We start from the raw sequence: 12,952 nt of genomic DNA on the forward strand, positions 1-12,952 counted from the left end.
TTTTTAAAACCCCCATATTAAACTCAAAAGCAATTTAAGAAATACTTGTGAGTTAACTCTTTTTCCTTTATGTCTTTCTTGTATACTTCTGCCTCCCCTAAAATAGTATGTGTCTATTCAATTTCAGCGATACCACATTGGAACTTAGTGTTATGCCAAAAGATGAAGACATTCTCCAAGTGGTGAGTTTTATTTATTCAAATATGTGGATTGTTTTATAGTCATGAATGTTAATAAAAATTCTTTAAAGATGGAGGTGGATTAAACTTTTTTTAAAAGATTCTAGGGAAAAAAAACTCAAACGCTCTGTTTTTCTCTACACTTTACCAAAAAAACAAAACAAAGGGAGAGAGAGACTATTGTCCATTTTTTACAATTAAGCAACATGAGAATATTTTATTGATTCCGCAGTAAACTCTTATTGTTGTCATTTGGAATGAGATTCCTAAAGAGTTTGTTTGCCCAAATGTTGCATTCTAGATACTCCTTCAACCAAAAGCCAAGCCTCAGGGTGCAAGTACATATCCCCAGGAATTAGATTTTTTTTTTTTAAACTATGAGGTCAGAAATTTTATGAAAGCCATTTAAAATTTTCCAATAAGCATTACTGTCTGTAAATTAACTTACCGAGCAGTTTTCTTAACAGTATCCATTCATTCCATTAGAAGTAATGTTCACAATGAATAGAGTCTACACCTTAAGGGAAAAATAGGTTAGCATCTTAGAGAGAGAGTGAAACTATATAGTTGAAAATCTTTAGCATTTATCTTAAAATATCTTTCTCCTCTTGAGAAAGAAAACAAATTAACTGGAGTACTTAACTCCTTTATTAAGCTTAGATATTGCTGAGGGTAAAAAGATGACAACATAAATTTCATTCAGGAAAATAATACTTTTCCTCAATTGATTTTGTAGCTCAGCAGAATAAAACAGTTAGAGCTAGGAAATAGCAGTGGCTGTGAAGATTGTTGTTGTTTTTTAATTCCTTTTAGTGAATAGCTGTTGTTGCTGTTGTTTTCTTACTCAGAACTGATGGAATCCTTGTGGTAGGAATGGAAATCGGAATGTTTTTCACTTGTAAGGCTTTCCTTTGAACTTAGCTCAACAAAAGTCCTAAATAATCTTCTGTAAACGTTTTTTTTTACAAAAAAATCACTAAAGCCAATCCTAGTGATTCAGTTTATTCACTTACACATAAAATATAATTAACCAAAATCCATGGAGATCAGCCTTGTGTTTTCAAGACATACTGATTTTATTTCAAAATGGCATGTTTACCGACAACAGGTTATTACCCTTCTTAAATGCGCAGTTCTGTTGGGGTTGAGTGTCTCAACAAGGAAGTTGTAACCATCTGTGGTGGTTTTCTCAGTCAAGCAGCACTAGTTGTAGAGTCCTCCCCTGATCATTCAGCACAGTGAGAGAACAACAGACAACCATGGAAGGCAGTGAAGTCACTAGACTGAAAATAAATAGGGGGGTCCTCCTGTAGGGCTCCACTGATGCAAAGGACCAGGAGGTGATGCCCACACGGTAGGGCAAACTTTACCTTGAACCCTTGCATTCTCCTGACTCAGAGACAGAGGGCACTTCCAAAACAGAACTGATATCTCATCTTCAGTAGTCTCTTTGCTTGCCAAGGTGAAGGCACCGGTTGGACACTGTTGAGAACAGTGAAACGTTCTATAAACGTTTAGAACAGTGAAACGTTGTATAAATTCCCAGGAATCAGGCACAGAATTACCATCCTAGCCTGCTGTGTGGGTGATGCAGGGGAGCAACAGTGCAAGGAATCATGTTCTAAGGATGTGATCAATGGGAAATTAGGTTAATTAATTTCCTTATGTTTTATTTAAGATAAAGGGAAAATACAAAGTGTTGCAACACAGGGAGAAGTTGGTTCACTGGGGTGACCTGAACACACAGATCTTCAAGGTTCCTCAGGGTCCTGATATATTGTAACAGAAAATTCATCTTTAAAACTTGTTGAGTTATTTTAATCATAAGAAATTAAAAGCCCATATCCTTGATGATAAAAGAAAACCTCACTTTTAAACCCAGTCTTCATTCACATTTGCGTTAGGAAATTGAAGGAGTATATATAGTTAATGCAGACTCTCTGTTGTTCCCTGAAGGACACTGAAATGCAGTAACTTCTTTTCCACATCAATGCTTTTAGCTGGGATATCTACAAGTGGCATTTTTTAAATCTATTATAAAACCCAAAGAGAATCTGGGATTTAAAAAACCATATGTGGAAATACTTCTCTCTAACAGATTCTAGAATGAAAATATTCTATAAGGGGCCTTCAGAAGTATTTATGTTGGTCTTAAATCTGTTACTTAAAATATATGCTTTTAAAGATGTATTTGTCCCTGTGAGCTTGAATATTCATTGTAAAGAAAACATAAACATGAACATTTTTACAGCTACTATAAACATCATTTACCCAAGAGAAAGCCTGTCTCAGTTTTTATATATTTGCCTGGGTCACGGCAGGATTGGGTGTCCATGAGTGTTTGCTCCTCAAGTGATGTATAGATCAAGTTGTTCTAGAGGTATTCAGCTCATCTTTGAGAGGTGGCATAGAAAATTTGATTTGGTTTAGAACTTACGTCATGTAAGGACAGGTATATAATAATAAATCTCATAATTCACAGAAGACAGTGACATGAGGTTGAAAAACATGAAGTAAAATTAAGAATTATTTATTATGTTACTAAACTAGTGCTGGTAATAGTACTCCTGTACTTGGCAACCTCATTTTTTAAACTAACATACATTTTCATACATTGTAAAATGTATGTACAGTGACATACATTTTAAACTAACAATACAATAGTATTGTATTCATTTGAGTCATTTGGTGGTCTTATAATGTTTTAGACCATGATCATAGGCTTAGACAAGTTCATATTTTTAAGGTGATACTACAAAATAAAAAGCACTTCCTGTTGCATTTGTAAAAAGACAAAACGATTTTGTTGCCCTCTCAGACACTGAGAGTGAATGAAATAGCCACCACCTGTCAAGTCACCTAAACAGTGATGCTGACTGAAAAAAAATATGTCCTCAATGGACCCATGGTAGCTCTCAGCGCTAGATCTGGGTGTTCTTTTCTGTGCAGACTTCAAGGTACTTCATTAAGCCTTTAGCTCCATGGACTCAAAATTCAGTTTTAAGTAGATCAGTTCTGATGGCTGTGGAGATTCTCGGGTGTGTCTGATGTTTGACGAGGGTATTTGGAGCCTTTTTTTTTTTTTTTTTTTTTTTTGCGGTCGCAGGGCTCCTCCCCGTTTTGGCCTCTCCCGTTGTGGAGCGCAGGCTCCGGACGTGCAGGCTCAGCGGCCATGGCTCACGGGCCCAGCCGCTCCGCGGCTTGTGGGATCTTCCCGGACCGGGGCACAAACCTGCGTCCCCTGCATCGGTAGGCGGACTCTCAACCACTGCGCCACCAGGGAAAACCCCTACTTGTGTTTTAACAGACAGGTTAAGCAGCTTTTCTAGTGTAACAGGGAAGAAAGTGATGGCACTAGGACTTGAACCCAGTTAGGCCTGAGACTGTATGTAGCCTGTACTTGAAACTAAACCACAGTCCCATACTGTCATTGGGTCCAGATGAAGAGTGTCAGTGGCTGTTACATTCACACTGCCGGTCAGGGTCAGAGCTGCTAGGCAAACTCATCTCTGAGATCTGTGTCCATTGCCCTAGTTACCACTCCATGAATGTGCGATATAAATTGAAAAATGTAATTTAACCCCAGTTTTTCTTTAGATTTATTAGAATTACTTTCAAAATAATTATTATGTTCCACCATCAGTATACTATTCTATTTAAAATTAGGTATCCATTTGTCACGTGTGGATCAAGGTAATCTTGCTTTAGAGTAGGGAAGCAAGAACAGGAATTCTGGAGGGCTCTTTCATATTTTGCAAGTTTGAGGCAGTTACTTTCTCCTATTTTTTAAAAAAAAGCATTTTAAATAATTATAAGAATAGTACGCGCTTGTTAGAAAAGTTTCAAATACTTTAGAAAGGTATAAAATATCCACGCCATCCGCTTCTCCCATGTCCCACTGTGGCATGTCTGACGTGTATTTTAAAATTATCCAAACAGATATGTAGTTACTTTTGCTTTTATCATAAGTAATGGTATAAAATTAACAGGTCAGCCTGTTAACGCAAACTGGTAGGCAGGAATTTTAATCTTACTAGCTTATTTATTCTGCACTTTTTTGTTTGTTTTTCCTGTTTACTAGACAGTAAATATGGTACAGTAATAGTAATACTACCGCAATAGCCATAGGTATGGTAATAGTGATTTTGATGCAAGTCTACTAAAACTGAACTGAAAGATTATTTTAGGACTATTTAGCTACTGTTAGGCACTAATACATATAGTCAAGATCCAGACTGTTAACATTACATTTTATTTAAATTCTCTTTACAATTCTAATTCCAAGTGAAGACTTCCGTGAGGCATCTTTCCTTACTCCCCTCTCCTCCCCCCCTCTCCCTTTAAAGAACATTTTGGATCTGTAGGCATGACGGGGCTGCTACTATTCCGTTTTCATTAGGTGTGGCTTGAATTTTAAAATATTAATTTTTAAACTACTAAGCTACTATAAGATATAAAACTTTAATACAAGGGTAAAGGAGATGCAAGAAAAAATGTAGAGTGATATATAAAAGGCCTAATGAAAAAAAAATTGGCTAAGGATTTTTTTGTCATATCCTATTGAATTCCCAAGTGCTAATCAGTCGGAAAAAATCTGAGTGTTGTCTGATTCCATCAAAACTTCTGGAGATATATTGGGTTGGCTAAAAAGTTCGTTCAGTTTTAAGTAAAAATGACACATTTTTCATTTTCACCAAGAACTTTATTCAACAGCGTATTCATTAACCAAATGAAGTTTTTGGCCAACTCGATACTCTGAAGTATCCATTTGGACTTAAACGTAAAAATAAAAATTATTCTGAGCCAAATATGCAATTCTTATGACATTGGTTTCAGAAATTTCTGGGCCATGCCATTTCAGGCAAACTTATTGATACAGGATGATTTTGATGTCATTATAAAAGAATATAAATTGACATCATTATATAAAAATTACCTTAGGTGATATTTCGTATTGTTTAATTGGTGCCTATTGACAATTCAGAGATTCCCAGGGGGTAATTAAACCATTGAAATGTCTGACCATGTTGTCTCAGTGAAAGACTGAGTACTTTCTGACTCAAGAGAAAGCACACCACAGTCACAGCTATGAGCAACTTATGGAGTTTAAAATTCTGTTTTCAGAGTGTAAAACCTTATTAATGGGTTCCACGTTCTTCTCAAAGAGTTGAATGTTGTAATCCACCCCAGTGTTTGCGCAAGCCCCGTCTAAAGCTTTCCTCTGTAGGCAGTTTGTTTTCTAGAGGAACACTTAAAGGCATCCTGGGAGAAGGGGACTCCTTAAAATTGTCATATCGTCTATTCCTAATTTACATGCCTACGCTTATTCTGGAGATAATTTGTGTCTGCACCGCACCTCTCAGCATAGCTGTAGAAGTTTATTCCCATGACTTACCTGGAACACATACCAAGCGACAGTGGCCTTTGGAGCACTGCTGATTTCCCCATGGATGTTAATTGAATGGTATTGGTTCTCAAACTTTATGAGAATGAGAAACTTTTAAATAGATAGAAAAGCAAACAAGCTCTTTTAGTGTCCATGAACTGAGAGGATATGTGAGGAAATTCAGTACTACTACTGCTTGCATTAGACAGTAGTACTGTATGTGTAAGGTATTCTGTTTAGTCAGTCCACTGTTAACGCGTGGTCCACGTGTGTATATTTAAGGACCCCTTTGCCATGATTTTACCCAGAAGCGGGGACCCATGAATATAGACTATTCAGGAATCTTAGCAATATCTAAAGTATGTCAAATACCTTTTCAAGTATTTAATAGTTCTGGTCATATACTTTTATTATTAAAAGATAATATTCCTCCCCAAATTTGAATAAAGGAGGTATCTCTAAATTATTACTTCTAGAACAGCATTTCCCAGCAGAAGTTCTAATTGTGTTAAAACCCCGGGAAAAAAATGGGTTCCGTGGCCAAATAAGTTTGTAATTTCACGTCGTTTTACAACGTACATTAACATAGTAGAGGTCTTGAGAAGTCATGAAGCCCACCAGCCAAACTTCCCCTACATCATCAAGCATAAGGAATACACCACCCCTTTCAGGTAGATGCTTAATAAAATTGCACAAACACGCTCTAACAATACTGTACCAGCGAGTCCACTCATCCACACACAGTTTTCCTGTCACGGAACAGTGCTGGCGCTACTACAGTCAGCATTAAAAAGATAAGCTTATTATGTCAGTGGCACATAGCCAAAATGTATGTTTTGACTGACTGTATTCATACCTTAGAAATATTATGGCATACATGTTTTCTTTTAGCTACTGGGCTTTCATTTCTCACTGCATCCTGGTTTAGGTTCTATAATATTCTTTATAAGTTAAAAAGAATTACTCTGGAAGTAATATTTTTTATGTCCATCCAGTAGCTATTTTCATAAGCTTAATAAAATAGGCCAAAAGGTACAGCACTGGAAGATCTTAATTTTTGAGGGAAACCCATTTGATAAAACAGCCATTCTTTCGTTCCAAATCCTAGTGTACAGGCAGCTGCAGTCAGCTGACAGCTTGCGGTTATGCTCTGATTTACAGGAGAAAGAGGAGGTTGTACTATTTTAAATGCATAATAGAGCATTCGTTTTGTCATCTGGAAGCAGAGATGGAAGAAACTCAGGGGAAATGAGAGGCATCAGTGTTGCTCTTGCGGAAGGGAAGCTTTGTGGCACATTATCAGACAGCAGTGCATATTGAAGAAAATATCTGTTAGGAATGCATGTCACCAGATGTATTTTGCTTTCGAGAATGGTAGACAGATCAAATAAGAACCAAATAAAAGCCTGAGAAAAAGATGCTCAGAAGGATACTGAAGTTACTCTTTATGCCTCACTGCCCTTTACTTCTCTTGGTACCTTCCAGAGGAATCAGTATAGATGTATTTTTAGGTTGCTGTTCTCCAGCATCAATATGACAACATGATTCTGTCTTTATATCAGTAAGCAGCTTCTACTATGTTTTCCTATTTTCTGCTAGCTACAATTTACAAAGGATGTCACAGCTCTGGTAAGAACTGCACAGAAGCCATTTCCTTGCTTTATAAATCATGTTTTGTAAAGATTTGTAATAAGCCAATCTGTTAAAACTGTAAGTTTGCTTAGAGGAATCTCTCCGTGGTGTTAATCTTACTAATTTGCAGGATGTGTTTGTGATATATTATTTTCTTTCTTTCTTTCTTTTTATGTTTGGTTTTCTTTCGTATCCTGTGCATAACTGGTGTTAAAACATAACATCTATCTGCATCTGTATTTTTTTAAGCATCTCACACTCTCTCTTCTCCTAGTACTTTGCTGTTATGTTATGTTTGTGGCTGCACCTGAGCTTTGCAATCTGTCTAATGCAAAGAGAGGATGTGATGGCAGTCTTGAATTAAGCTTGTTTGGATTAGGGGAGGGTGTGTAACATGACACCACACCTAACTGTCTCAGCTGTTGGACATAGTCCTGAATTATATCGGTTAGCTCTGTTTTATAGAGTCTTGTTACTTAATTTGTTATATTTAAGTTGTAAAAAACATTGCTAGATAATTTCGTGAATAATTGATAAAAAATAATTGGAGCTGCATGCCTGCCTGTTAGTAATAGAGAAATGTCTCCTTATAACAGATAAAAGAGACCAAATAAATTTGTACAATACAATTTTGCATTACCGTAAAATAAAAAAATATAAATTATATACCAGGAAGATGAATTACCTTTTTTCATATTTTACGCCTTTAATATGTACTTAATTTCTTAAATGTGCATATTCTCTATTTCTCCTGGCTGTTGGAGGATTTAATTTATCAAAATGGATTATTTTTAGCGACTCAGTAGTCATTAATTGGCAAGACAGTGTTCAATGTAGTATTTATGATAGCAGCAGTGCCTAAAGTGAAGATGTATTTGGTGAAGGTTTTAAGTATTTTCACCTTCACTCTGGCTAAAGATCAGAGTCTTGTTTTGCTGAGATTTATTAGGCAGCCATTTAACCTGCCAACTGCTGGGGAAAAAAAAAATCATAAAACTTGAAAGGGGAAATTTTTAGAAGCAAGACGTCCGTATCTAATTAATGGTGGCGAGGGCGGGGCGGAGTTTGCTGCGTTTCAGGTCTTTTGAGAAAATAGGCAATTGTAATTTATATTTTTTGCAAATTCTACAATTTATTTGATTTCTGAGAGACTAGCCCTTTTCTGAATTTGTGGAGTACCCTTACACTGTGTTTGCCTGCATGCTTTAGTGAATGCCACCCAAGAGCAGGGCACCGTAAAATAACATAGTGCATCGCAAGAATGGAAACAAGTGTGCCTTTGATGACTCTGAAGTGACCCCTTTCTCTCATCTTCATGTAGGCGTATTCTCAAGATGCCTACCTGAAGGGCAACGAAGCCTACAGCGGCAATGCCCGCAACATACCTGAACCTCCACCAGTCTGCTACCCCTGGCTGCCACCCGCCCCTCCCGCCCCGGTGCAGCCCCCTGAAACAGCTCCTCCAGACTCCTCCATGAGCAAACCGCAGACCAGTCCCCCAGTATTGACGCAGCCCGGCAGGGCCTACAGGATGGAAATACAAGTGCCTCCGTCACCACCAGAGGTGGCCAAGTCAAACACAGCAGTGTGTGTCTGCAGTGAAAGCGTAAGGACCGTCATTGTACCTTCTGAGAAGGTTATAGATTTGTTACCTAATAGAAGCAACCACACGGTTCCCTCCCACAGAACTGAGGAAGTGAGGTATGGCAGGAACGAGCAGACCTCTTTCAAAACAGCATCAAGAACCACATCGCCACCATCTTCGATTCCCACGTCCCATCTAATCCATCAGACCGGCTCCAGGTCGTTGGAACCTTCTGGCATTTTACTTAAATCAGGCCATTACAGTGGACACTCAGAAGGACTGGCAAGCAGCAGGTCTCCAGCTGTGGATTCTCCTCCCATATCTGTCAATCACTATTCTCCAAACTCCCATCAGCACATAGACTGGAAAAACTATAAAACTTACAAAGAGTATATTGATAACCGGCGGTTGCACATGGGTTGTCGGACAATTCAAGAAAGGTTAGATAGTTTAAGAGCAGCCTCGCAGAGCACAACAGATTATAACCAGGTGGTACTGAACCGTGCTGCCTTGCAGATACGACGTCGGAGCACCTCTCAGGACCGAGTGCCCCAGTCCGTTCAGATTCGGCAACGCAGCGTGTCTCAGGAGAGGCTGGAGGACTCTGTGTTAATGAAGTACTGTCCAAGGAGTGCATCTCAAGGAGCGCTGACATCTCCTTCTATTAGTTTTAGTAACCATAGAACTCGCTCGTGGGATTTTATCCAGGGACAGGGTGAAACCTTAGAAAACGTCCATTCTGAATGCCCAACACCCGATGTAAAGGGAGAACGAAAGCAGACTTACAAGTGGAGTGGATTTACCGAACAGGATGATCGGCGAGGTATTTATGAAAGGCATAGGCAGCAAGAAATTCACAAATCTTTCCGAGGTTCCAATTTTACAGTGGCTCCGAGTGTTGTGAATTCTGACAACAGGCGAGTGAGTGGCAGAGGGGTGGAATTGGTGTCTCAGTTTAAAAGAATTCCAGCAGATCTGAAACCACTGCAGCCCAACAGAAATTTTCAAACTACCTGCGGAATGTCCCAGCCTCGAGGTATTTCACAAGACAGGTCACCTCTTGTGAAAGTCCGAAATAATTCTCTGAAAGCACCTACGCACGTCACAAAACCACCCTCCAGCCAGAACTCGTTTGTTTCCATCAAAGACCAAAGACCAGTAAATCACTTGCATCAAAACAGTCTCTTGAATCAGCAGACATGGTTAAGGACTGAAAGTGCCCGTGATCACCAAGTGGACACTGGGAAACCCCCCTCTCTATCCGGAGCTTCTGTTAAGCCCACCCCTCCGATGAGTGAGAACGCTGGCACTCCAGATTTGGAATTATCCGTCACTCAAAGGAATCAAGATTTAAATTTACAAGAGGCTGAAATTCAGCAATCAAATGCTGTAGATAATAAAGAAACTGTCATCCTAAGAGAAAAACCTCCATCTGGTCGCCAAACGCCGCAGCCTTTAAGGCATCAGTCTTACATCTTGGCAGTGAATGACCAAGAGCCAGGTTCAGACACCACTTGCTGGCTACCTAATGATGCTCGCCGCGAGGTCCATATAAAAAGAATGGAGGAGAGGAAGGCCTCAAGTACCAGTCCACCCGGTGATTCCTTGGCTTCCATCCCATTTATAGGTGAGCTCACTTAATGGTCATTGGCTAGTACGTCAAATAATTAACACATCTTTTCAGCAAAGTATTTCTAGTTCAACAGGTACAGGAATTTTACACTGTGATCTTAAAACACTTGTTCCACATTTTCTACACTCTGCTAAAACCAGAGCCATAAGCTTTTACTCTCAAAAATTATTTCTAGTATCCATTTTCCTTTTATTTTTTTAAACTTTACATACTCAGTACTCATTTTTAATTTTTTTTTTTTTGCGGTACACGGGCCTCTCACTGTTGCGGCCTCCCCCGTTGCGGAGCACAGGCTGCGGACGCGCAGGCTCAGCGGCCATGGCTCACGGGCCCAGCCGCTCCGCGGCACGTGGGATCTTCCCGGACCGGGGCACGAACCCGCGTCCCCTGCATCGGCAGGCGGACTCTCAACCACTGCGCCACCAGGGAAGCCCTTTCATTTTGATTTTAATGAGACAAATCCCCACCGTCTGGGGTGGGGTCAGGAGACCCATCAGCAAACCAAATTGTGCTTAGTTGTTGATTCAGCTGAAACAAAAGCCAAGTGGAACAGCTTTGATCGCTAGTAATCAACCTTTCATTTAAACAGTGCTTTTTACTTTCTAAAGCTTATTTCTTTGTAAATTTTAACTTGTGGGCCAACTGAAAAGACCTCTTTGTTGTCACATTACTTTGTCTTAGAATCAATCCTGGACTAGATGGGGGGAAATTACTTAAATTACAAGCATGTGCCCTGATCCAGAACACCTATCATGTTGACTGGGGCTTTAGTCTCCTCCCGGGCTTTAGTCTGCTGACATGCCCCAGGTACATTATCCACAAAGCAGCCAGTATGTTTTTTAAAATATAAATAGGATCATTTCACTCCTGATCAGAACCCTTTTTTACTTCCCGTGTTGCTCAGAATAGAACCCAGAGCCCGACTGCGGTGGACAAGGCCCTCTGTGATCTGGGTCACAACCCTACTCCACCTCTCACCCCTACCTCCCGTCTTCCTGTGCACGCTGTCTTCACACACGCCAGCGTCCTAGCAGTCCTGAAACGCGCCAAGCACACCCTGCTTCAGCGCCCTGGCACCAGTTCCAAGCCTTGGAGTGCATTCCAGAGATATTCACAAGACTCACGCTCTCTCAGTACATTTGGGCCTCTGCTCAGATACTACCTTATCAAAGCAGCCTTTCCAGACCAGCCTATCTAAAGTACACACAGAACCTGACATTCTCTATCTCCTTAAGCTACTTTATTTATCTTTATACCACTTGTTTCCACTTGGCATTTGTATTTTTTGTTTATTACATGTTTCTCTGCAGAGCTAAAACATGAGCTGCGTGAGAGCCAGGATTTTAGATCTTTTGTTCACTTCTGTGTCCTTAATGCCTGGCATAGAGAAGGCACTCAATATTTGTCGAAATAATAGGTGAATGATAATTTTGATTTGATGGTTAAATGTGTAGCAAAACAAAACAAATTTTCATCATAATTACTATGCAGCTCTAAGATATCATATGCTAACAGGATTATCATATATGTCCTTCGTATTCTCTTCATTTAATAAATGAGAAATTTAAGCTATTGAGAGGTTAAATAACTTCCCCAAAGTCACACAGTCAGTATGCAATAGAGACTTCCCTGATTCAGCCTCATTGCAGAGCACAACTCCAGAGGGCACCATTTATACAGAATGCGTTGTGAACAGCGCCCTCTGGAGGTGTGTGATGCAAGGCTTGCTTTGAGGCCAAGGCCATACTCTCACTCAACATGTTACCCCATAGGTTCAGGAAGAGTTTGCCATAATTTTGTAATATATTGTATTCTCTCTCAGTACTGTTTCAGACTTTTTCTCTTCTAGAGAAACTTTTTAAAGCCATTGAGCTCTTGGACTGTCAGGTGACACTGTCAGAATCAGTTTTTTAAAACAGTCCCACATAACTTATATTTTATAAATGTGGCGTATTCAAGTTGTAAACATTGCAGGGACTCTCAACCTAAATTGTGCTCATATTTGTATCTGTACCCTTAAGGCCGGCCTCAAAGAGTAGTAGACTTCCATTGTAGATGGAAATGATAGATATTTTATAGAAATTATGATTTTTTTTTAAACATACAAAGCCCTACAACCCATGGCTGTATTTCCCAGGCCTGTGAGATGTTACCAGAATAATGGCATTATACTTTCTTCCTACTTAGTAAGAATAATATAATGAAATTATATTGGAGTAATAATAAGTTCGCTAGTTATATCTGTTAATATTTCTAGGTACAGGAATAAATCAAAAGGCTAATTATGCTTTTAAAGAGAAGTTTGGCTAAAATATAAAACAAAAATCTATTCTATATACATAAAGATTTAGAATAATTATTAAAATAGACCATTTTGTTTGTTTATTAAAAATAAAAATACTAATTTGTTCTGATCACATTCTACTTTAAGTACTTATTAGAGTCGCCTTAGTTCCTACTGGATGACATCCTCTGTTTTATGAATCATGACTTAAAAGTCCCCCAGCATAGAAATGTCTTTATAATCCATTTATTTC

At 39.0% G+C, this 12,952-nt stretch overlaps 1 protein-coding gene across 3 annotated transcripts in view; it reads left to right on the forward strand.

Moving 5' to 3' along the window:
- The window catches only part of ARHGAP21 (Rho GTPase activating protein 21), a 126,764-nt gene that overhangs the window by 83,063 nt on the left and 30,749 nt on the right, over positions 1 to 12,952 (forward strand). For all 3 annotated transcript variants that reach the window (XM_029237415.1, XM_029237417.1, XM_029237416.1), the window contains exons 7-8: positions 128 to 182; positions 8,519 to 10,409. In XM_029237415.1, coding sequence (XP_029093248.1) covers positions 128 to 182; positions 8,519 to 10,409 — 1,946 coding nt within the window. The remainder of the gene's footprint in view (positions 1 to 127; positions 183 to 8,518; positions 10,410 to 12,952) is intronic.

This window comes from Monodon monoceros, unplaced genomic scaffold, assembly GCF_005190385.1.
Source record: "Monodon monoceros isolate NGI ecotype Baffin Bay Population unplaced genomic scaffold, NGI_Narwhal_1 Super_Scaffold_21, whole genome shotgun sequence".
Lineage (NCBI taxonomy): Eukaryota > Metazoa > Chordata > Mammalia > Artiodactyla > Monodontidae > Monodon > Monodon monoceros.